The sequence below is a fragment of the Melospiza melodia genome, chromosome 14, assembly GCF_035770615.1.
Source record: "Melospiza melodia melodia isolate bMelMel2 chromosome 14, bMelMel2.pri, whole genome shotgun sequence".
NCBI classification, from domain to species: Eukaryota; Metazoa; Chordata; class Aves; order Passeriformes; family Passerellidae; genus Melospiza; species Melospiza melodia.
In genome coordinates, this window is record NC_086207.1 from 19,431,004 (window position 1) to 19,456,029 (window position 25,026).

The window sequence follows — 25,026 nt, forward strand, 5'->3', positions numbered from 1 at the left end:
CTATTAAGTTATTTATTTATTTATTTATTTATTTATTTATTTATTTATTTATTTATTTATTTATTTTATTTATTTATTTATTTATTTACCTGGGCAGCTTCAGGCACTGCCTTACCTGGGGTTAACTCATCCTTGCCATCCACGCTCCTGTGGGAACCCCCCCAGCCCCATCTCCTGCCTCTGGGGGCTGCTTGGGAATGGTGTCCCAGGGCCCCGGCCCCTTCAGAGCCTCCCACAGAAATCTGTGAGACCTTCGGGGGAAAGGTGTCCCAGGGCTCCAGAACCTCCCACACAAACCTCTGACACCTTTGGTGCAGCTTCTGCAGCACATCCTCGTGGAGAAGCTCCATCACCCCTTGTCCCAGAGCTGCCACCACACCCTGTGGCAGCATCCCAGTGTTTGAGTGAAAAAAAACTTCTCCTGTTTGAAATCTGGTGGAAGATCCAATCCTGTCGCATGGCAGGAGATTAGATGAGGTGTTGTGTTGGCAATAGGACATGAAATGAGTTTTTTTCTTCCTTGTTGTATAGAGTGCTCCCCAAAACCTCTATAGCTGATGTGTTTGGCTCTTTTTTCCATCTTGCAGGAGTGAAAATACTCTTTATTGTTGTTTATTTATATTTCTCCTGGTCCCTCAGCCCCTCAGGTGCAGTCCCAGGGGCAGGAACACTTTTGGCCTCTCAGTATTTGTGTTATCTTTGCCCTGCTGGGGCCCCTGAATATTAAACTGCCCTGCCAAGGAACAGGGGATGTTTCCTGGGGTGTGTTATCTCCTGCAGAAATGTAAATAATCCCTTTCCAAGAAACAGCTGCAGAGGTTCTGTTCAGCCCTTGTGTCCTGGGGTGCTTGTGTTCTGTTTTGCCATCTCAGCAGTGGCACCACTCCTGGGCTTGTCTCCTTTTCCTTGTTTTCCCCTTAAAAAAGATGATGTTCTGCAGTAAATACATTTCAAGTGAAGCTGAACCAGCAGGCATCCAAAAATGCTGTCAAACCCCCCATCTGAAGGTAAGGAAAAGCTTAACCTTGCACCTGGCTCATTTCCTTTTTTTAAAATAAAAATAGTGATCCAAGTCATGGGGAGCAGTGGGTGCAGCCAGGCTAAGCCAGCCTGGCCCATGACCTCAGAGGCTTCCTGAAGCCAAATAATCACAAATATATTTACAAACCTTGAAGCAGAGCAAGCCCCTTTGTGCAGTGCAGTTAAATTTGTTCCAGGAAAACTGGAGGTGCCAACCTGTCCTGTAAAACAGAAGGGATGCATTGACACCACAGCACAGACTTCCATTTGCTGCATCTCCCTGTTGAAAATGCCTGGATAACAATCACAAATACAGGAAATTCCATGGTTTTTGCTGACTTCAGGCGAGAGAACAGCAAATGCCCCTCCTGCATTTCCTTGTGCCTTGTTGGCTCTGCTCTGTCTCTCACCTGGCTGCAGCGTGGCATAGATGGATGTTGTATTGCTCACACACCATGCCAGGAATAAAACCTTTGGATTTCGTGCTCTGGGAAGCAGAGGGGGCTGTGTCAGTGCAGGCAGGCTCCTGTCCCCACCTGCATTGTCCAAAACCATCTGTGCAGCCCGGGATGGAGCTGAGCACGGGCTGAGTTTACAGTGGCAATAAAGAACAAGCCCTGAAGATGCTTTTGGAAACAAAACTGTTTCAGCTGTGCTGACCTTGCATGGGAGGGCAGCACAGCCCTGGGTGCCTCAAGGTCACCTGGAGTTCCATGGTGGGTTTCTTTTTTTTTTTTTGTGTGTGTGATGTTTTCCCCATAGCAAACGTGAAACTTTTATGTTTTCTGCCCTTGCCTCACCTCACGCAGGAAAAGGAATTCCAGAGATGTCCACAGTGCCACCAAGGGTGTCCTCACAGCCCCTCCTCAGTGCCCACAGCTGGAATTTCCAGCACAGAGACCCAGCTGGGACAAGGAGCTTGAGAGCTGCAAAAAGTATGGAATATTTTAAAGTAAAGTGTGGAATGTACTGAAATAGATATTTATTATTGGAGTATACAAAAGCAACTGGGAATTTGAACACAAGAAATTGGAGAAAAAAGTTCTAGGGGAACTTATTACTACTTATTATTACTTATTACTTGTTTTAAAGTGAAATAAGAAATGTATTGAAATAGATATTTATTATTGCAGTATACAAAAGCAACTGGCAACTTGAACACAAGAAAGGGGAGGAAAAAAGGTTCTAGGAGAAGATGGCAGGGAAGGCTTGGAGGCAGAAATCTTGGGGAGGGGGAAGAGCAGGGCTCTGTCAGGGCTTCCCAAGATTGATCAGGGCATAAAGGAAATCTCAACAAAAAATCTCAATAAAAGAGCTCCAGAGTATAGAAATGAAGATGGAATTGGGAGGGAAAAGCAGCAGCAGGCTGGAGGTAACCTAAATCCTGCCACACATTGAAAAAGTGCTTCACCCCATTTTTGTGGTGCTCAGAGCAGAGATCCAGAGCTGGAACTTCCTAAATAAGATCAAACCCTAAGATGGATTGTGCTCAGCTGTGTTTCATCCCAGGGAACAATCAGACTTAAAAGTCCAGCCTGGCCAGCTCTTCAGTGGCTGACTCATCACTTCTTCAGTGGATTTCAAGATGAAGGATTCATGGAGAAAATAGAAATTTGGGTCATTTGCTGGGGAAGGAGATGGAAAAAGAAAATGAGTGAGTAGAGACCACATCACCCAGGCCAAGGCACAAAATGAGCTGTGAGTAGGGACAATTACACAGTGCCTGAAAGGAAAGATAGAATCTGTTACTGAGAGCAGGGGAAGGGAAAGGGGAAGTCCTGAAAAAGCACCTGAAAATACATGAGCTGTGGAGGAATGGCAGAGAAAAGAAAGAATTGATATAAACAGATAAAAAGATTGAGCAGCTCCCTCCCTACCATGTGCTCTCATTTTCCCCTGCTGCCAGAGAACACGGATGTTCCTTATTTATTTACTCCTAATTACTGAGATCCAGACTTCCCCTGGTGAGATAAATGCAGCTCAGGATGCTGGTTTTCCCTTCTCTTCCCTCAGGGTGTCTCCCCAGCATCTGCATCCCAACCCTGTGGAATTCCACCCCTCCATCCCCTGCCCCTCTCCGAGGTGCCTGCCTGGCAGGAATTGATCCAGCTGCACAGGGCAAGGCACATCCAGCAAAATCTGGACTGGGTCAGTGGGAAGGAGATGGAAAAGAAGGGGTCAGGACAGGGGGAGTGTGTGCTCAGAGGGCTGCTGGAGGTTGTTGGCACAGCTGACAAGGGCAGAGCAGTTCCAGCTGGTATTTATGAGGCCGCTCTTTCCATTCAGGGTGATGAACAATCCTCTTTTCCTGGCTGCTGCTGCAATTGCTCACCTTTACCTACCAAACAATACAACCCTGCTCTTCTCCCACTTGTGTTTCTGCACAGCAAAGCCCCTTGGTATGTGTGCCAAAAGGCTCTGCAAAATGTGAATTGTGCAGATTGGACACATTCACAGTTCTGCTGTCTCCCTGAAATAACCTGTGTCACCGCAGCTCTGCTCTCAGCTTTGCAGCGCCTCTGTGGAGGGAAAACTACCAGGAAAGGAAAATCATTCTGGAATGAGCTTTGCTTCTTGGTTTTTGGCACAAAATCTTGTCTAGAACAGCTGAGAACCTGAGCAGAGGAGCCCAGTGGGACCTGAGCTCGCTGGGTTCAGAGAGGGGCAGAGCAGGGAGGTTTCTTTCCATGGCTGCCCTTGTTTAGCAAACACTTCTCCAGATCCAAGCAATCCTCTTATCTGGCAGGAGCACTTCTCTAAGGCCCCTCAATCATTCTTGGTGTCCAGAACAAGTTGTCAGCCCAAATACATGCTAAGAATGGTGTTTGTTTCCCAAACACAGCTCTGCTTGGCGGCTGCGGCGTTTCCAGCGCCCGCACTGAGATAAAAGAGACATGGCTTGGCCCAGGAGCTCAGATCCCAAGGGAGGAACCCCCTGGGCCAGGGGTGCTGCCAGGTGGAGACAGCTCTGAGCCCAGGGGAGAAGCTCCAGGTGCTGAGGAAACCCCCTGTTTGCAGCCACAGGTAAGATTTGGTGATGTGTGCAGGGCAGGGAATGGGATTTCTCCTCATCCCAGCTCGGTTCCAAACCACTCTGGGGCTCCCCTCTGGAGTGTTTTTCTCTCTCTGTCTGTGGTTCAGCTGTCACAAAAAGGTGTTTTGGTGCAGCTGCATTTTGACTGAGGAAACTTGGAGTGGCTCTGAAGGTGTCTCTGTAACTTCACCAGGCTGAAAAAGCAGAGTGGTTTCATTCTGCGGGTGGGAGCCCCTGTTTGGTGGAAGCCACTAACGCAATTTAAAATTATATAATGTTGAAGGAAAAAATAATCGGCAAATCATCTCCCTTACCCACATCTTGATTCCTAAAGTATCCCTTGGAATGTCTTAAAATTTCCAAAAAGAAGGTTTTGCCTAAAGTAGCAGTGTCTTGACAGCAGAAGGAGTTCTAGTTTGAGTGAAATTCAGTGAAATCTCACTGAAATTGAGTGAAGTTCCCGTTTCAAAACAAGAGGGATGGGGAAGGAGTATGGGGGGCTCTGTAGCTGTACCCCAGATTTGGGGGTTGTGGTTAATCAGCTCCAGAAGTGACAACAAACTAATTAACCTTTTGAAAATGCTTTTGTTGGATTTGTGTGAGATAATTTCCCTTTATTTATTTATTTATTTATTTATCTATTTGTTGATATTTTGTTATTAATTTATTTATTAATATTTTTGTATTTATCTTATTTATTTATATTTATTAAGTTAATGAATTGTTTATCTATATTTTAGCATTTGGTTTATTTATTAATTCATTCACATTTTGTAATTTTTATCATTTTATTTGTTTAGCTATATTGTAGTAATTAGTTCATTTGTTTATTTATAACCCATTATTTAATTTATTTACATTTTGGTGATTAGCTTATTTATATTTACATTTATACTTGTGAATTTGGTATATTTATATTTATATTTATATTTATATTTATATTTATATTTATAGTATTTATAGGTATAGGGTATAGTTATATTTTATATATATATTTATATATATATTTTTATATATTTATATATTTATAGGTATAGTTATATTTTATATATATATTTATATACATATATTTTATATATTTATATATTTATAGGTATAGTTATATTTTATTTATATTTTATTTATTTATTTAATTATTTATTGACTTTTCTGCCCATGCCACGAGCCCTGGAGCTAAGCAAAGCCCCTGTGCTCGTGCCTGCAGCCCCTCACTCCTGCCCGCTCTCCCTCCTCAGCTCCCCTGTGCCCATGGAGGACACGTCCAGCCAGGAGCTGGCGCCCAGCAAAGCCCCGCTGGGCTCCCTGGGGCCCCACGAGCCTGCTGCCGCCTTGATCGTGCTGGAGGAGCAGGAGCGCCCGGGCTGCAGCAGGGAGCTGGTCCTGGCGAGGGCCAGAGCCGCCTGCAGGTGCGGCCCCGGGGCCCTGGGCCGGGCCCTGCCGCGGCTGCTGCCCGTGCTGGAGTGGCTGCCCCGCTACAATCCCCGCTCCCAGCTGCTCGGGGACGTGGTCTCGGGGCTCCTGGTGGGCGTCGTGGCCATCCCTCAGTCCATCTCCTACTCCCTGCTGGCCAACCAGGACCCCGTCTACGGCATCTACACCAACTTCTTCTGCAACATCATCTACGCGGCCACGGCCACGTCGCGCCATGCCAGCGTGGGCTCCTTCGGGGTGCTGTGCCTCATGGTGGGGCAGTCGGTGACGCGCCACCTGCAGCTGGCGGGCTATGGGGACAGCAGTGCCGCCCTCGGGGACAACTCCAGCTCCCCCGGGAACGGGACAGAGCCGTGTGACAGGAGCTGCTACGCCATCACCGTGGCCCTTTCCTTGAGCTTCCTCGTGGGCCTCTACCAGGTACCAACGTTCACCCTGGTGCTGTTTGCTCCTAGGAATGTCTCTGAGTTTGGGATCTCTAAGTGTTGGGTCAGATTTAAGAGTTCTGAGAAATGTTTCTAGACCCCTTCACTTGAATATTTGTGAATGCAGTGATTTTAAAAGCGCAGACACAGCTGAATGGGGGCTGTTTTCCTCCATGGATAACCTTGGATGTGTCTGAAGCATCCTCAGCAAGGGAAGAGAAGGATCTGTGAACCGTCTTCCCACCACCTCAGTCCTGCAGCTGGGCAGATCAGAGCAGGTTTGGGGCTGTCAAGGACCATCCTGAAGGATCATGCCATGCTCCCTGGCAGTGTCCCCACTGAGAAACTCCAGGCTTTTCCAATGGGACAGCTAAAATTCAGGGCATCCCAAGTGAGTGCTACCCAGAGCTGCTCATGAGGAGGCAGCAGCAGGGACCTCATAGGACTTCCTGTGTGGCATCCTCAGCCACAGAGAAGTGTTAAAGGTAGGTCTCTCTAGTATTCCATACCCCAAATTAACTCCTGAAGACAAATTAATATCCCCAGCCAGAGCTGCTAAAGTGGCAGCAAAGTGACATGAATTGCCAGCCACCCCTTCCAGCCCTTCTCACTCTGCTAAAGCTGTGGCTGCTTTGCTTTTCAGATCCTGCTGGGGGTTTTACAGATGGGCTTCGTGGCTGTCTACCTGTCAGAGCCTCTGCTGGGTGGCTTCGTGACAGGCTCCAGCCTCACCATCCTCACCTCCCAGATGAAATACCTGCTGGGCCTGAAGATCCCCCGGCACGAGGGGGTGGGCTCCTTCATCCTCACCTGGGTGGACCTCTTCAGGCACATCCACAACACCAACATCTGCGACCTGCTGACCAGCCTGGTGGCCTTGGCCATCATCGTGCCAGTCAAGGAGCTCAACGAGCGCTACAAGGAGAGGTTGAAGGCCCCATTCCCCATCGAGCTGCTGGTGGTCATCGCAGCCACCCTCATCTCCCACTACTTCGACTTCGAGCGGCGCTACAAGGCCGCCGTGTGTGGGGACATCCCCACGGGCTTCAGGAAGCCCACTGTCCCAGACTTCGGCCTGTTCCCCAGCCTGGCACTGGATGCTCTGCCCATTGCTGTCATTGGCTTTGCCATGACCGTGTCCCTGGCAGAGATCTTTGGCAAGAAGCATGGCTACGCCGTCAGCGCCAACCAGGAGATGATCGCCATCGGCATGTGCAACCTCATCCCCTCCTTCTTCTACTGCTTCGCCAGCTCTGCTGCCCTCACCAAGACCCTGCTGAAGGAGTCCACGGGGAGCCAGACCCAGGTGTCCGGGCTGGTCACGTCCCTGGTGCTGCTGCTGGTGCTGCTGTGGATCTCCCCGCTCTTCTACTCGCTGCAGACCTCCATCCTCGGCGTGATCACCATCATCAACCTGCGGGGCGGCCTCAGGAGGTTCTGGGACACGCCCAGGATGTGGCAGCTCAGCAAGCTGGACACGGCGGTGTGGTGGGCCACCATGCTGTGCTCCACGCTGGTCACCACGGAGATCGGGCTCCTGGTGGGCGTTTGCTTCGCGCTGCTCTGCATCATCTTCCGCACGCAGCGGCCGCGCGCCACGCTGCTGGGCAGGGTCAGGGACAGGGAGGTTTATGAGGACCAGGCCGCCTACAAACAGCTCAGCAGCATCTCCAACATCAAAATCTTCCGCTTCGAGTGCTCCCTCTACTACGCCAACAAGGATTACTTCAAGGCTGTGCTGTACCAGAAAACCGGGCTCAACCCTGTGCTGCTGGCTGCCAGCCTGGGGAACCGGGCACGGCCAGAGCCAGGCGGCACCAGGGGCTGCTGTGGCTGCCCGAGACAGGGCAGGAGCAGGGCTGAGAGCCCCCCAGGAGACGCCTGTGCCCCCTCCACGGACATGCACACCCTGATCCTGGACTGCGGGGCCATGCAGTTCATAGACACCGTGGGTCTCTCTGCGCTCAAGGAGACGCACCACGACTACGAGGAGGTGGGAGTGCAGGTGCTCCTGGCCAACTGCAACCCCTCCATCCGCCAGCGGCTGCGGGAGGGAGGCTGGGCCGGCCGCGCTGGGGGCCAGCTGGCCTTCCACAGCATCCACGATGCCGTGCAGTTCGCCGAGCGCTGGCACCGGGGGGACAGCGGGGACAAACGGGCTGCTCCCCCGGAGCCCGAGGAACAACAGCACTTCCAGGTGTCTCTGTAGCCCTGGGTGCGAGCAGAGGTTTCTAACGGGAGCAGGTTCGGTGTTTGTGCCGTCAGAGCGAGCAGGAGGGGCTGGGATGCTCTGCCAGAGGGGCAGAGGGTGGGAAGCGTTTGGGGAGGGCTGAGCTCGGGATGGGACCGGGAACTCGGGAAGGGTTTGGGGAGGGCCGAGCCCTGTATGGGACCGGGAATTCGGGGAGGGTCTGGGGAGGGCCGAGCCCGGGATGGGACCGGGAATTCGGGGAGGGTTTGGGGAGGGCCGAGCTCGGGATGGGTGCCCGGAGCTGCGCCTGCTCCGCGTGGCCGCTGGAGGGCGCGAGTGAGCCGCGAGCGGGGCCGGGACAGGCCGGGAATTCGGGAAGGGACCCCAAAAACTGATCCAGTGATCCCAACCCATCCCTGCCGTGACAGGGACCCCAAAAACTGATCCAGTGATCCCAACCCATCCCTGCCGTGACAGGGACCCCAAAAACTGATCCAGTGATCCCAACCCATCCCTGCTGTGGCAGGGACCCCAAAAACTCATCCCATCCCCACCCCCAAAAAAAATCCTGCTGGAGGGAGCTGTGGCTTGCAAGCCCAGGGATGGGAGACTGTAAATAAATTTTATGGAAAAGGAATGCTGTGGCTGTGCTCAGGAAAATGAATTTTTGTGCTTAAAGATTGATTTTAAATTGATTTTAAAATGATTTTAAGTTGTGTGCCTGGCTGCTTGCAGTTCTTGGGGCAAGGCTGTGCCAGGGGGGCTGAGCTGACCAAAGATCTCTGGATGTTTGGGATGGATGTTTGTGCTCCAGGTGCTCCAGGTGTGGCTGGGATGCAGCTCCCAGGAGGTCTTTCCAAGGATCCTCTCAGGCCATCCCAGAGTGGGGAAACTCCCCAGGGAGTTACCTCAGCCCCAGAACAGAGGAATGGGGCACTTCAGGGGGGGACTTTGCAATAAACGCCAAGTTCCCAGCCCTGGCTGCAGAGATCTCTGCTCTCCGTCCATCCTGACCGTGCCGCACCATCAGTCCTACAGTGGGGGCTCCTGCTGAGGACAGCACCCCAAACCCCCCATGTCCCACCGGGGGCTGGCCCCAGGAGCTGCCCCTGTGTCCCAGAGCCGAGGGCTGGGGCCCTGCTGGGCTCCCCAGGGGCCGAGGAAAGGCCAAGCAGCCCAAAGCAAATGTTCAAATGTTCCCATCTCCCTTCCCCTGCTGCTGCTGCCCCTGCCCCCTGCCTGCCCAGGCCCTATAAATACCCCAGCAGGGCCACCAGGAGAGGATTTGCTGCTGAGCCTTTGTCAGCCGCAGTGGGAGCTGACTGTGCAACTGGTAATTATGGCTCAGCAGCAGCTGGACAGGTTTAAATCCTTCTGATGCTTTGAAATGTTCCCTCTGGGGAGCTTTGAGGAGGAAAGGTTGTGGCTGGTGCTGATTGCTTCCCCTCTGGAGACGCTGATTGCTGCACCGGCAGCTGCTCTCCTCTCTCCCAGTGCCTGTTCCTGGAAAAGCAGCCCCTGGAATGGCAAGGAGTGTTTCTGCAGCTCCTAACTGCTCTGGAGCAATGAATGAGCTGCCAGCATGTGCTGATGTGCCCATGGGGAGCAGGGAAAACTGAGCAGGGAGCTGCAGGTGGCGATGGCTCTGGATTTCCTGGGGTAGGAGCCAGGCTTGGGGACATGGATGCATCCCTGGTGACACAGGAGCCAGCAGAGGGACAGAGAAAGGGGAAGGACAGGGTGAGATGATCTGAGGAGGAAAATGACTCTGGGTGGCAGCCTTGCAGTGGCTGAGGTCCCTGTGATCCCCACAGGGGCTGGGAAATGTCCCTGCAGTTGCTGCTCTGCCCCTGAGCTGCCTCTGCCCTTTGCCCCTTCCCACCCTGGATGGAGAGGAGCTGCTGGAGCCCATTTGTCCCACTTGGTGTCACCTTTCTGCCCCGCAATCAGGGACAGGAGGCAGATCAGCCCCCTGCTCCCTTTAGTGACAAATCCTGCTGTCCCCTGTCCCTGCAGTGAAAGCCTCTGGCATCCCCAGCCTCCAGGAGAGCCAGAAAAGGCTCAGAGGAGGGCAGGGAGAAGGAAGAGATAAACGGCAAGGCAGGAAAGGAACTAAAAGCCCTGGATCAGGAGAGCACCAGCATTAAACTGGACTCCAGCTCCAGCTGCACTGGAGCAGCTCTGGTCACCTGCTGCCCTGGCATTTATTGAAATCCTGCAGTTTGGTTTCATGTTCCACAGCTTTAGGGTTTGCAGGTCGGTGCCTGAACTCCTGGGAGCCCCAACAGTTCATGGAGATGGCAGCTTTAAAATTAAAAAAGTTCATAACCCACATAGTTATGAAAAGCAGCTACAGAAAAGGAGCTTTTTAAAGTTTAAAGGCTGAAAAAGAGCACAACAAGAAGAAGATGTCTCTTTTGTTTTCTTTCTTTGGTGGCTGGGGAGTGTTTCAGCAGGTACAATTGTGGTTTCTATAGAAAGATGAAATGTCTTGTGAAATACCTGCCAAGCCTGCAGCAGCTGAGGCTCCCAGTGCAGAGCAGATCCCAGAGTTCACCAGAGCAGAAACAAAAGCGCTGAACGTTGACATCTCACAGCTGGTTCTATTTCAGACCATCCCCACCAAGGAATCTGTGCTTTCTACCTCACATTAATTTATTCTTTTTGAAGAAAGAGGCATTTAATTGGATTTTTGAGCTCCCAGACAGTGCTTGGCCTTCTCCTCCAGATGCGTCTGTGGATGTGGCAGCTGGCAGGGGGTGTCCCTGTCACCCTGGGGACAGGAGGGCACAGGGATGGGCAGCTCTGCTTTATCCCAAAGGAGGAAACCCCAAGGGCAGGGTGGGCTGGGGTTTGTTCTGGAGCTTTATTGCAGCATCAGCCTCATCAATGGTTCAGACAATTGGAAGGTGGCAAAGCTCATGTCCTGCCAGCAGCAGCCAAAGATTTCTTTGTTCCAGAGCATTTAAAAACTTTCTGGCCAATAGCACATTGCTAAACCCACAGATAATTGTTTGGGCAATCACTAAAGGCACACCTACACCTGCTGCACACACAGCTTGTCTGCTTTCTGTTAACAACACACAAAAATTCATCATTCAGCTTTAAACCTTCCACTATCTTGCTTGGCTTGTTTTTCTGCACTCTTAAAGTCCATCTCAGCCAAGCTAAAACTCAAGCTGTTTTTTCATGTCCTTGCTTGCTGTACCATTGTAACTTTTCCACTTCCACACCTTGCAGCTGTTCTAGCTCCAATTTCTCTGCTCTGTTTTTAAAACCTTTCCCAGCTTTCTGAAAGTCTTTTTGCCTTTGCTGTTTCCCACAGCAGGGCAGGGGAGGGCTCTTGGTGACCCGAGTGCCACCTGCCACAGGATGGCCCTGTTGTGTCACAGTGCTGTCCCACCCTGGGGCTGTGGCTGGACCACAACTGACCAATTTTTTTTTATATTTTAAATTTTTAAAATATTTTTGTATATTTTCTATATCTATATTTTTATATTTTTAATATTTAACTAATTTTAATTTTTTAATATTTTTATTATTTTAATATTAACTAATTTTATATTTTAATATTTCTATATTTTAATATTTCTATATTTTAATAATTTATAATTTTATAATTTTAATCTTGAACTAATTATATATTTTTAATATTTTTATATTCTTAATATTTCATAATTTTTACAAATTATATTTTTAGACTTTTAAAATTTTTTATATTTTTTACATTTTCTTTTTTTATAGTTTTTTTATATTTTCTCTTTTTTGTCACCCCAGAAGCTGCATTTGTGCAGATAGCTGTGTGGGCCAGCAGCTGCTGCTGGTGAGAGGTGATTTCTCTTGCTGAGCCCTCCCCACCCTGTGCCCAGCCCATCCTCGGTGCCCTTTCAGCTCAAAGCCAGCTGCAGAATGGCTTTCCTGTCAAGGTTTTGCCATGAATTTTGCCCAAGCCAGGGTGGAAACTGCAGGAAGGAGATGTGAAAATGGCTGAGGTTAAACGTGGCACAAGAGGTGAGTTAAACTGGGGTGGGGAACTCCTGGTGTTTTCCTGGAAGGGCAAACACTGAATTCCCTTCTGCATTTATTGGACCCAGGGCTGGTTGGGCACATCCCAGCTGTGCCTTTGAGTGCCAGCCAGAGAGGGGAAAAGCCCTGGGTCCATCTTAGCAAAGCCTGGCCTAAACCTGTGGGTAGCACAGCCCTGTGCGGCAATCCCTGGATGCCAGCCTGGAAACGTGAGAGGAACATGAGGAAAATCCAAAAACCACCCTGGGAAGTGGAGCCCTGGCAGGAGCTGAGCTCAGGACCCACTGCCCTGGGCACAGGTTGGTTTTACCTCTGGAGGTTTGCAGGGAGGGTTTGCAAACCCCCTGCAGGCTCCTCTCGTCTCTTTGAACAGCTCTGAATAAAGAATTCTCCTTCTTTTTCCTTTTATTTTTGATAGGAGTTTAATAATCAGAAATCAGAAAATATGTTGCCTCACCGAGCAGGTAAAGGATTTGGGAAATTGGTTTTGCATCTCCCAGAAGCCCCAAAGAGCCGAGGCACTGCTGACAGCAGCCCAGGGAGCTCAGGGGACAAAGGGGGAGCAGGGGGTCCCCAAGGGCAGGGCTGGGCAGGGGGAAATCTCCCCGCAGGTTTATTTTGGCTTGCGCTCAGTCCAAGAGGAATTGGCTCCGTGCTGCCATGGAAACAGCAGCAGGCCCCAGCAGGGTTTGCAGCCATCTCCAGGGAGCAATCCTGGGGAAATTCACCCCAAACCATCCCTGCGGGGCCGGGGGCTGAGGGAGCCACAATCAGACAGGGCAGGACCTTTGTGACACCAGCGAGGGGACACAGAAACAGCGCACACAGAACTGGGGATGTCCTGTCAGAAGATGGGGCAGGACCTTTGTCACACCAGCGAGGGGACACAGAAACAGCACACACAGAACTGATGATGTCCTGTCTGGAGCAGAGCTGATGTTAAAAATCCCAGTGTGACCCCAAGGGGTGTGATACCAGCAGGGAAGACACTTCGGGGGGAGTCAGCAAGGGTTAACCTGGCAGCAAACATCTCATTCAGCCCAGCAAAGAGCAGGAAAATTACTTGGTTTTAATCTACTTTGTGTCCAGAAATATTCCATTAAAGAGGGGGAAAATAAATTCGGGGGGGGCTCGTGGGCATCCTGAGAGCAGAGAAAGAGGTAAAATTAATCCTATCAATAATCCATGATGAATGATTCACTCAGCTCTCTTATTCACAGCCCCATCAGTTATCTGCATTCACAGGGAATTACACTCACATGGAATTACACACAGCCTCATCTGCATGGAAATGAGCAGCCCAGGAGGGTTCCACAACCCAGAGCCCATCCCTGTGCTTGCCAGGGAAGGGAAGGAGCTCTGCAGGGCAGAAGGACAGACACCCACCCACCCTCAGCGCTGGGGGGATGGCAGGAGATGGATTTCTGCTTCACTTTTATTTTTCCTCCAAAACTTCCTTGCTGGAGCAGAGGACCAAGTGCAAATTGCTCATTAGAAGTAGAATTTTGGGAAAAAATGATGGAAAGTTCTGTCACACTTGTGTGGCTTACAGAGAGAGACTGAGATGGGCCAGGACTCAGAGAGCTCTCCCAGGAGGAGTCTCATCCTCACATTCCTGAGGGATTGTTCAGTGGTTTCCAGCCCACGATTGTGAATGTGGGATTTGCCTCCAGCTCTGACTCTCCAGGTGATGCTGACATGGCTGCCCCTTGCTTTGGTTCCACCTTTGGTCCTGAGGTAACAGATTTCTCCAAGGGTCACTCTGAGAGGGTCTTTTAAAACAATTCTCCAGTGACAGCCGAGCCAACAATGTCTGTGTTGTGAACAGTGATAATTACTGATAAAAAAAACCGACCCAAAAGTCCTGCTTTAAAGCTAACATTTAGCTATTTAACACTTAGCTGCCTTAAGCTGGGATTTATGTTTGTGTCTGCAGGTAGAGCTGCAAATGACTGCGGGGAGTGGATCAGAGTGCTCTGCAGGCAGGGACAGCTCCCGCCACAGATGGCAGATTGGGTTATTGAAAACCTGTCATTTTGGGACCCACCAGGGTGACCTTCTCCTTCCTGACCCTTTCAGTTCTGAGCTGTCCCCACCTGGGCTCAGCTGGGCTCTTTCAGCAGGAGCCTGGGAATGTGAATTCCTGGCCATCCCCAGAGCTCTGGGCGAGAGTGATGTGAGCAGAGGAGGTGGTGACAACAGAGAGACAAAATCCCGTGTAAGGACAAGCACCAACCCAGCTGATGCTGCAAATCAGCTGCAGAGCAGAGTTTTCCCCCTGCCTCTCCTGTGACGTCCCTCAGAAAATCCAAACGCTGGGAAATCCCAGGAATTCTGCTGCTGCACCCCCACTTTCCAGCCCAGCTCTGGGTGCCAACTGCTGCTGCACCCCAGCATTAGTGGGGGATCTCAGAGGGAGGGGACAGCTTGCATTTCAAAAGGAACAGAAGGAAAGTTCTTCCCCGGGGGAGTGGGAGGCTGCGTGATCCAGCCGTGGGTAAAACCCTCAGAAAATCAGAAAATCAATGTGTTCAGGCTCCCTTTGGATAAAATGCCTCCCACGTGGGCAGAGGAGAGCAGGGCTGCTCGGAGGGGGCTCACCCAGAGCTGCTCTCTCTGTTTTGATGGGTTCCTGTCCCTCTCTGCTCCTGGAGGGACCCAGGGCAGGGATGGAGCTGCACCTGCAGCAGCAGCAGCAGCGAATTCCTCTGCAGAGTGGCTGTGATTCAGTCCCGATGAATCACTCAGCCACTCTCCCTCTCAACCAGATCTTGGGATTCATCATTGTTACAGCAGGAGGAAAAGGAGGAGGGGAGGAAAAAAACCCCCAAACTCCAGTGCTTTATCTCCCTCTCTGATACTTTCCAATTTTCCTGTTGAAAAATTTAATTCCTTTTTTTTTTTTTAGGCATCCCATGCAGGTGGAATAAACTTTTGCCAGTCCTGGAGAGGAAGCTGCATGGAGAGGAGGAGGATGGACCATGGGGACGGCACTGGTGCCAGCATGTGTTAAAAAACAAACATGCCCAGGTTCAGAGCAGCCAGGGGTGAAGGGGTTTGGGCTCTGCCCTCTCCAGGCTCCAAATCCTCCCCTGAGCAGCTTTAACCCTGCCCAGAGCACTGCTGGCCCTCAATTCCTCACCCAAGCATTGAAAGAGAGCACAGAAACCCACCCGACCTCATCCTCCCCTCCTGCAGACTCAGCATGGCCTCGGCTCAGGGCTCCACACTCTGAATTTTCGCTTTTGTGCCATTTTCCCCTTTGGGAGGTGCTGCTGGAGAGCCTGGCTGGGAGCACCATGGGAGGCAGGTGAGGAGCTGCTCTGAGCACTCAGATCTTGCCAGCAAGAGCTACAAGTGTTTGCTCCATGAAGAATTTATATATCAATTCAGCATTAAACTGAGTAGCTACCACTGGTGTCTACTGTTAGTAAATACTAATAATGTCCAGAGAGCTCACATCAGTACCATGGAGAGGAAAATGCAGGCAAACCAAAATTGCTTCAGGAACTCTTTAACAGCTCCACCCAGACCAGCTTCATTCACTTTGGTTTGGGTCCTCTGAGCCTGAGAAAATCCACTCTGTGACAAAGTGTTTCTTCATGGCTTGGATGGGGTTTACTTTTGTTAATGTTATTCTTTCTCTGTCTCTCAGTTTCTATAGTGATGGACAAACACATGCAGCACACTGGGTGCTGTTTGCCTGCTCTGCCTGAAAACACCACCAAATTTTGGAGAAATCCATTGAAAAATCTTTGCCAACCCCCCCCAGATCTTAAAAACACGAGTCCTATCAAACAAGTTGATAATGTGTTTAATGTAAATTTACTTTTTGGATTTATTTTGTCAGTAAGAAGCAGGTATTGCACTTCTGTGGGTGCTCTGGCTTTTCCTGCATCCACACACAACTGGAGATGTCCTTTGGAGGGGCAAGGACCTCAGCTGTGGTTAAAGGGCATGGAAATGCTCCAAACCAAATTACACCTGTGACCCTGAGCGTGCTCTGGATCTCCCTGTGGACCCAGAGATCTCTGAGGAATCCCAGCCCTGCACTGACTGTACAGCTTGCAAGCCCCAAACCCCAAAGTGCAGCTCCAGAAGTGAGAGGTGAAGGTGAGCACACCTGGGGAAGGAGCTGCTCGGGTCTGGGTTTATTTCAAGGGGTATTTTAAAAGCTCAGCTGATGAGCTGCTTGTGGTGTCCTGCTCTGCCAAGACTGGGCTTTGTTAAGGCTGTCAGGGCCAGATTTCAGCTGCCAAAGCTCCAATAATGTCAGAGGAGCTGGACTGATCCTGCAAGTGGAAAAGCCTTTGCAGCGTGCTTGGAATTACCTCCAATTTTGTGTTTGTTTTGAGAAATCCATTGAAAGATCTTTGCCAAAGCCCCTCAGATCTTTAAAAAGCCGCTCCAATCGAGCAAGTTATAGTAACATGGGCTTGCTGCACTTCCCTTCTGCACACAAGCAACCAAACCACGCCGCCGATCCCCGAATCGCTGCGAGAGGGAGGGAGAAGCATCGGCCAGAATTCGCTGGATAAAGGGAGAGCTGCGCTGCCCGCACGGCTCGGGGCGGACTCGGGGCGGGCTCGGGGTTGGTCTCCGGGGAGGAGCGGCCCCGGCTCTCCCCGGGCGGGGCGGGCACAGCGCGGGCACCCCCGCTCCGTGCGGGGCCGGGGGAGGCGCTGCCCGCGGAGCCTCGGCGGGAGCGCGGCCCCGCACCCGCGCCTGGACAGACGGAATCCCCGGCAGGACAGACGGAACACCCCGCAGGACAGACGGAATCCGGGGCAGGAGCGCAGCCCAGCATCCGCACCTGGGCGGGAAGGACAGACAGAATCCTCACCTGGGGGAGCAGGACAGACAGAATCCGCACCCGGGCGGGCAGGAGGCCCCGCACCCGCACCCGGGCAGCGCCGGCAGCCGCCCTGCCCCATCCCGCCAGCATGAGCGGCCGCACCGGGGGAACCGCGCCGGGCACCGCGGGGCTCTGCCCCGGCCACGGTGAGCAGGGGCGGACGGGGCTCCGCTGGGAACGGGGGAAACCCGAACCGGGGGGAAATGTTGGCCGGCATCGCCCGGGGAGCGCCCCTCGGCAGCGGCGGGTGCGGTGCGGGTGCGGTGCGGGTATTACCCGGTTTCGGTGCCCGGTATCCACCACGTGCGATGCCTGGTGTCCCACCCCGGGTGCGGTGCCCGGTATCCCCCGGGTTCGGTGCCCGGTATCCCCCGGGTTCGGTGCCCGGTATCCCCCGGGTTCGCGGCAGAGCCCCGGGGCGCTCGGAGGGCGAGGAGGGGAGGAAGGAAGGCTGGTCCGGGGGCGGTCGCACGGGTGAAGGTGGCAGCGAGCAGCACTCGGCGGCTCCGGTGCCCAGCAGAACCCCGGGACGGGCGGCACTGACCCGCAGGAGGAACGGGACTGGGGTGGGCACGGAGCCCCTGGCTCGGGGAAAGTCCCGGGGAGGCTCGGAGAGGCTCGGCGGGCTCTGCACGGGTGGGAAGGTTCACTGAAGGAGGATGGATGAGGAGTTCAGGGCACGGGCAGGCTGTGGCGCTTGGGGACAGGCTCAGCGGTGGCCCTGGCGGCGCTGGGAGAACGTGTGGAGGATCTCAGAGGGGATTTCCAGCCCTAACAGTTGTGCAATTCTGTGGTGAAGGTGTTTTCCAGCGCTGGGCAGCTCCGTGCGGTGCCAGGGTCCAGAGTGCAAAGGCTCCGCTCGCCCTGGGGCTCCCCAAGCTCTGTGTCTGTTCCAGGCTGGTGTCACTGAGGTTGGAGCATTTCGGGGCTGCTGAAGCTTGCTCAGAATGACTGCAGGGTGAGGGAGGCTCGCAGGAGTCCTGCCCCAGCCCGGGCGCTTTGATTCAGGTTCAGCGTGTGGCTCCCATCGGGGACAGACAGACAGACAGAGCAGGGTCACTCCCTGCAGCCCTGGGGCATCTCCCCTGCCCCAAAACAAACTTCAGCCCCGGGAACTCGATAGAAAAGTGGGTAATTAAAACATGACCCAGCTGCAAGTTTGTGCTGCTTGAGGGCAGTGAGGAAGGAGCCCAGTCCTGGTGTGCCAGCTTCAGAGCCTGGAGTGTGCTTTGAGGTGTGCGATGTCATTATGACTTCATTTCTGCTTAAACCCAAAATGCTTTCCTTTGAGTGGGAATACTGCCCAGTGTTCCTTGAAGGAGGATGACTTTTCTCTGCCCCCTGTTACTGCTGTTGGCTGGTTTTGCTTGGCAAAGGCAGGGTGGAGGTTTTAGGGGATTATTTGGATTTTGTCAGCATAGCAGAGGGTGAGGATAGCCTGGCTGAGGGACGGCTTGCCTCCAGGGATGGCACCCAGGGATGTGCAGCAGGTGTGCAGTGCCACTCCTTGGGGGAAGAGCCCCAGGAAACAGGGATGGGAGCATTCCCAGCAGGAATGGGGACTGCTGTGATGGGCAGGGAGCAGCAGCACCTTCCTCTCCTCTGAGATCTTCCCTTGCCTCGTCCCTCGCAGCCTGACCTTGGCTCTGTCACTGCTGTCCAATAACGCTGTTAAAAAACAAACACGAGTCAGGCTGAGTCTGCTTAGGTAATAACTCCTTCCACACCAAGGTGTGTTTATTTCCTCCAGCAGGCTCTGACCTGACAGACAGACATGGTTGAGTTTGCCCAGGACTTTGTAAGCACTGATTTAAAAGTAAGAGTGCTCTGGCTGAGCCCCTTGGCTCCTTCTAGGAAGCCTCCAAATTGTGCATTCAGCTCCCCTGTGCCAGCTGTGCTCCTGCAAGTGCCAGCAGTGCTTCCTCCTCCTCTCCCCCTCCTCCTCCTCACCCCCATCCTCTGGAGCCAGCTGGCAAGCCTCGATTTTCCCACCTTTTCCAGGTATTCCAGGAAGTTTGAGGCAGGACAAAGAGCAAGGGACAGGTGCCAGCCAGAACGGGCTGAGCCCTTGGGGCTGGAGATAGCTGGAACCTGTGGAAGGAGCTCCCAGGTGAATTCAGGGGAGGTGCAGCTGGATGTGGGATGGAGGATGCAGGAGCCCGTGGTGGGAATGGGGCTGAAGAGGAGCTGGGAATAGCCCAGCTCTCCTTTGAGGAGCTCTGTCCTGCTTTCCACTCTCCTCTGCTCCTGGGGACAAGGGGGGGACAAGGAGGGGACCCCAGTGTCCTCTGTGGGGACAGGCTGTGCTGGCTGCAGGAGCAGTGGGACGGGGTGGAAGGAGGGCCAGGAGGGTGTGAGGGGGCAGCAGCTCGCCCTGCACATCCCACAGTGACACTGTGGAGACACTCCCTGTTGTGTTTGTGTTTGAGAGCAGAGCTGCTGCTTGAGGGGACAGCAGGAGAGAGCATCCCCCAGCACCTGCTGCAGGAGTGCCCTGGGTGGGTTTGTTCACACAGGCAAAATGGAAATTATCTGAGCCATTCACTGAGGAGCCCCTCTGGCTTCAGTGCCTGGGGATCCAAAGGAGTCAGCCTGGATCAGGTGGGCACAGCAGGAATTTCCCCATGGAAAGGGGGCTCAGGGCAGGCTCAGGATGGATACAGCAGGAATTTCCCCATGGAAAGGGGCTCAGGGCAGGCTCAGGGTGGGCACAGCAGGAATTTCCCCATGGAAAGGGGGCTCGGGCACTGGCACTGCCCAGGGAGGGTTGGATCCCCATCCCTGGAGGTGGCACTCAGGGCTGGGGACAGGGTGGGGATGTGGCACAGCCTGGACTCAATGGGCTGGGAGGGCTTTTCCAAATGATTTTGGGATTTTGTGACTGCAGTGAATGTTGGTGTAAGTCCTGAGAACCACGTGGTTAAAATCTGGGGTGTCAGTGCCAAGTTCTGGGGGTTAAAGGAAATCTCTCATGGAACACAAGTAATTAATATCCACTCTGGGCTTCCCTGCCCATCTGCAGAGCAGACGCTGATGAGTGTCAGGTTAGACACTGTCCCCTCTTCTGACCTGGTCATTCCTGTCCCTCATTCCTTAGGGAGTCTCTCAAAAAACCGCTCTAAAAAGACGAATACACCCGATTAAATGGTGCCACTGTTCCTTTGTAAACCCGGTGGATCCCTGAGGCAGCAGAGTGTGAGGAACTCATTGTGGTGCAGTTTATGGGAAAGGGGGAAAGTGCTTCATGGCTTTTGCATTTACCCCTTGCACTTCTGTTTGCTGGCATTCCCTGGTGCATTTATTGTGGGACTACCTTTATTGTATTATCATTTGTCAGGGAGATGTTACCTTTGCTTTTGCTGGGGCAGAGGGATGATCCATGTGCTTGTTCCCTCAGCTAACACCAACCCAAGCCCAGGATTTGCAAAGCAGCTGCCTTTAATCTGGCCTCGTTGTGTAATTCCATTAGAATAATTTTTATTAGAGCCCATGATGTGATCCAGAGCCCCCTCAGCCCTGAGGAGTGGCTGCAGTGTGGGGAGACACGGCCAGCAGGGCCTGGGGGAAAGCAAATTACTCTGCAGGAGCACAAATGGAGCTGGGGCAGTTTGATGTGATTAGGGAAACAATCAGAGGGAATGGCTGGAGGTGCAGCGGCCCCGAGGCTCCGGAGAGGGCACAGGGTGCCGTGCCCAGCCTGGCATGGGGAGATGAGGGCAAATTCCACTCTCAGCCCCTCTCTGGGGGTGCTCTGGGTGTTTGTGCCCTGCCCTGGTGCAGCCTGCAGGGTTTGGTTATTCCAGGTGGGTTTGCAGAGCAGTGCCCGGGTTTGGGTGGTGCAGCAGGGCTGGGGCTGCTCCTGCACCGAGCTGGGCAGGGAGATCATTCTCCTGTTCTGGGTTTGTATTTCCTGAGTTCAGAGCCCTGCCTTCAGTGAATCCCATCCCCAATTCTGCCCTCATGCCCAAAGGTTCTCAGCCCCCAAACCACCTCTCATCTCCTCTCTTCGTGCCTGCAGTGTCTGCCTGTGCCCACACCTCCCTGAGGCTCCCACCTCTGTCCTTGGGAGTCCTCAAAAGCTCTAAAATTCCACATTGGCCCTGCCAGCAGCTGAGCAGCCACTCACACCACCTTCCCCAGGTGCACAGGGGTTAATCTGGCCTCATTAACCTTCATTTTGTGGTGTACCCATGGAAGGCCCAGACCACCTTCCCCAGGTGCACAGGGGTTAATCTGGCCCCGTGAATCCCCTATTTTGGGTCTATCCATGGAAAGCCCACACCAGGTGAACAAAGGTTAATGTGGCCCCATGGATCCCCTATTTTGGGTGTACCAGGGCTGTTCTACCACCAGGGATTTCACAATTAAACCTCTCTCAGAGGTCTCCCTGAGAGGACTCGAGGGATGCAGCTGAAGCTCTGGACCCAGCAATGGAGCTGCTCCCTGCTCATCACCCAGAAGTTGTTCTGAGGTGTTCTGGCACATCTGGGGCTCCTCAGCTCGACCAGGGGGTGCTGGGCTGGGCCCTGGCAGGGGAATGATGGCGAGGTGAGAGCCAGGCTGGTTCCACACGGAGCAGAAGAGCTTGAGGAGGATGTTTGGGGTGATGTGGCTCCTCATGGCTGCTTTGGCACCCCTGGAGCCAAGGCTGCCCCACTGAAGTCCCTCTCAGAGCTCTGTCTGGCAGAACTGCAGCTGATTTCAGATGAGCCAAGGCACTGGAACATGTTTGTTCTTCATGGGCCCTCCATGGGATTGTTACAAAAACATGTTTTCCCTGGCAGGAAAAGCTGCCAAGCAGAATTTTTATCATTCAGCAGAGAAGGGAAAAAGGGACATAAAATAGAAACCCAAACCCAGTCAACACTGTCTCCAGAAAAATAAGGGAAAGTTGCAGCAATGAATATAAATTAGGAATTAGAGCATGTAGGTGTCTGATAAGGCAGGCTAAAGGAATCTGTGAAATAATAATGAGCAGGGGGTTAAGGATGAAGGGAAAACATCTTCCAAGAACAGTGAGAACCACCAGAATGTTGTGTTCAGGAACTGCTCTGCTGGGTTTGAGTGGTAGAACCAAAACAGGAGAGGACAGAGTCAGACTGAGCCCTGCAATAAACCAAATCTGCTGAGCTGTCACCAAACTCAGGTGAGAGAAGGCCCTGGGCAGGCAGGGGCAGAAATGGGAATGTGAGAGCAGAACAGGTCCTGTGGCAGAGGCAAGCAGCACCCGAGGGCTGTGCAAAAGGAGGGGAATGGAGCTCCCGTGCATTCCTGCTGTGGAAAATGCAGGGAACGGAGATCCCTTTCCTTTCTGCTGTGCAAAATGAAGGGAATGGAGTTCCCATCCCTTTCTGCTGTGGAAAAAGAAGGGAACGGAGTTCTCTTTTCCTTCTGCTGTGCAAAATGAAGGGAATGGAGTTCTCTCTCCCTCCTGCTGTGGAAATTAAGTTCCGACTCCCTCTTGCTGTGGAAAATGAAGGGAATGGAATTCCCTCTTCCTCCTGTGGAAAATGAAGGGAATGGAATTCCCTCTTCCTCCTCCTGTGGAAAATGAAGTTCCCTTCTCCATCCCCTGCCTGTCCCTGGCTCTGCCCTCAGGCTGTGCTGCACAGGGACCCTCAGTGACAGGCACAGGAGATTGGGCTCTGCAGCCCCCAAAACCTCTCATTGGAGCCAGCCTGAGCAGCCCAGCCTGCTGTGAGCCCAGGGGCAGCAGGGAAGGGCAGAGCAAGCATCTCCTTGCTGCTCTGAGTTTGGGAGTCTCCCTGGTCAGCAGAAAATCATGGAGCTGATAAAAGCTAATTGCAAAGATGCCTTTTATGAGTGCCTCCTTTTCCATGGGCTCTGCTTGGCTGAGCTGTTTTATTGATCAGATCCCTTCTATTGCAGCTCAGGGAGGAAAACAAGCAGCCCTTCTGCACTTGTGTTTGCTTTTAATAAAACACAGCAGGCAGAACTTGCTGGGGATGATTAAAACACAGCCAGGGAATTGGGAGCTGGAGGAAGGAGGGATTTCCTTCTGCCCATTCAGCTCAGGGTTTCCCTGCTCCACGGAAGAGCCATTTACCAAGTAAATGCCAAAAGGGAGGAGAAATCTGGGTTGTTCACCTGTGGGGAACAGTCTGGGGTGAGGTCAGGGCCGTGTGAGCGCAAATACCTGGAAGCTGGGAAATTGTGAGCTCGGAGAAGAAAAGCTTGGAGCAGAGGAAGGGTTTCCAGCAGCCGGGAGTTCCTGCTGCATGGAATTGTGGCAATGGGGAAGGGCTGAGCACACCCCACTGTTTGTTATTAGCAACAATGCCAGTGGTGGCAGCAGATTAATTCTGGATTAACGTTCCTCTCCTGCTCATCCCTGTGTGTTTGCATCCCAAGGGCTCCCTGGCAGAGGAGCTGAGAGGTTTTTTAGCTCTGCAGTGCTTCCCAGGCAATTCCTTCCTTCTCCACATCCCTCCCTTCAGCCAACACCTCATCCCTCACTGCTCTCTGGCTGCCCATTCATCGTTCCAGCTTTTGTTTATTTAAAAACAAACACAAACAAACAAACAAAAATAATCAGCAACGAGAGCCCAGATCAAGGATCCAAAAATAGGCAACCAAGGAGAGACTGAAAGCTCCAGTCTTGGCTCATGGGAACATTTTTGGGTGATGAGCATTAAACAAAACCCAGCTAAAAGGAGCAGGAAGAGCAGCCTGGAGAGAGGTGAGAGGTGGCTGTGGGGTGGCCCCCGCAGCAGGAATTCCCCTGGGATTTTCCATCAGCCATGGAAACCTGCAGGAGGTCGCCGTGCCATGGACTTGTGGCATCAGATGTTTATTGAAGAGGAGGGATGTGGAGAAGGAAGGAATTGGAAGCGCTGCAGAGCCAGAAAACCTCTCAGCTCCTCTGCCAGGGAGCCCTTGGGATGCAAACACACAGGGATGAGCAGGAGAGGAACGTTAATCCAGAATTAATCTGCTGCCACCACTGGCATTATTGCTAATAGCAAACAGTGGGGTGTGCTCAGCCCTTCCCCATTGCCACAATTCCATGCAGCAGGAATTCCTGGCTGCTGGAGATTTGGGGACAAGTTTGCATCCCCCAGGTGCAGGAATAAACAAGGGCAGGGAAAAATAGTCACAGCAATAAAATGCAGCAAGGAAGATTTAGGAGAGAGCCTAAAAAATTCCCTCCATGTGCTTCCCCTGGGGGGCTGCACAAGGAGAATGTGGAATCTCCATCTCCAGATGTCAGGGTGAAGTATAGCTGGGTCTGCTGAAACTGCTCCTCAGGGTCCCTTCCATGGCCTCAGATCTGCTTTACAGCCTGGAAAGAAACACAGAGCTGAAACAACTGCATGGCAGGTTTCCCTGGTGGTGAGTTGGTTTTTTAAGTGACAAATGGCAACTTCCTGTTGGAGAAGCCTGGTTGCAGAGTAATGTGATTTTCTGTGAAAAATCCAGGATCACACAGAAGAGCTGTTTGCTGGATCTGCTGCCTTGGTGCCGCTCTGAGCTTTTCTTGGATCTGCAAAGTTGGCGCTGACAAAAGCTTTTGGTGCCGTTTTCCCTTCGGATGTTCTTCCTGCAGATCAAAAGGCTGATTAAACACAATAAACCAAAGGTGCAGATAACAGGGCAGGAGGCTGTGCCAGCTCAGGCTTTCCTGCTTCCCTGTTCACAGCCCCTTTTTTCCTGGCTGGTTGTCCTGGCTGGCTCTGGGAGGTGTGACGTGAGCAGGGGCTCTCCCTCCTCCTTCCTGAGGGCACCAGGATGAACACCCCAGGATCTCCAGGCTTTCCAGCAGCTTCCATCCCTGGGAGGTGCAGGGACAAGGCCAGGCTTGGAACAGGACAGGGTTAATGTGGAGGGAGCCAGGAATGGTGGGGAGGGATTTGTGCAGGAGCCTGGAGTGCCAGGACACAGGGAATGGCTGCAGCTGGCAGAGAGTGGGTTCGGATGGGATGCAGGGAGGAATTTCCTGGCTGGGAGGGTGGGCAGGCCCTGGCACAGGGTTCCCAGAGCAGCTGTGGCTGCCCCTGGGTCCCTGGCAGTGCCCAAGGCCAGG

At 52.6% G+C, this 25,026-nt stretch overlaps 2 protein-coding genes across 4 annotated transcripts in view; both read left to right on the forward strand.

The window, feature by feature from the left end:
- Positions 1-5,374: 5,374 nt before the first annotated feature.
- On the forward strand, positions 5,375-8,119 carry LOC134425003 (sulfate transporter-like; the record flags this gene model as incomplete). The annotated part of the gene is made up of 2 exons (XM_063169211.1): positions 5,375-5,905; positions 6,554-8,119. Coding segments are annotated over 2 exons (2,097 nt in total), but the record flags the coding sequence as incomplete, so codon positions are not given.
- Positions 8,120-16,797: 8,678 nt separating this feature from the next.
- The window catches only part of HTR4 (5-hydroxytryptamine receptor 4), a 62,701-nt gene continuing 54,472 nt past the window's right edge, over positions 16,798-25,026 (forward strand). For all 3 annotated transcript variants that reach the window (XR_010029502.1, XM_063169079.1, XM_063169082.1), the window contains exon 1: positions 16,798-17,128. The gene's annotated coding sequence lies outside the window, so the exon portion shown is untranslated. The remainder of the gene's footprint in view (positions 17,129-25,026) is intronic.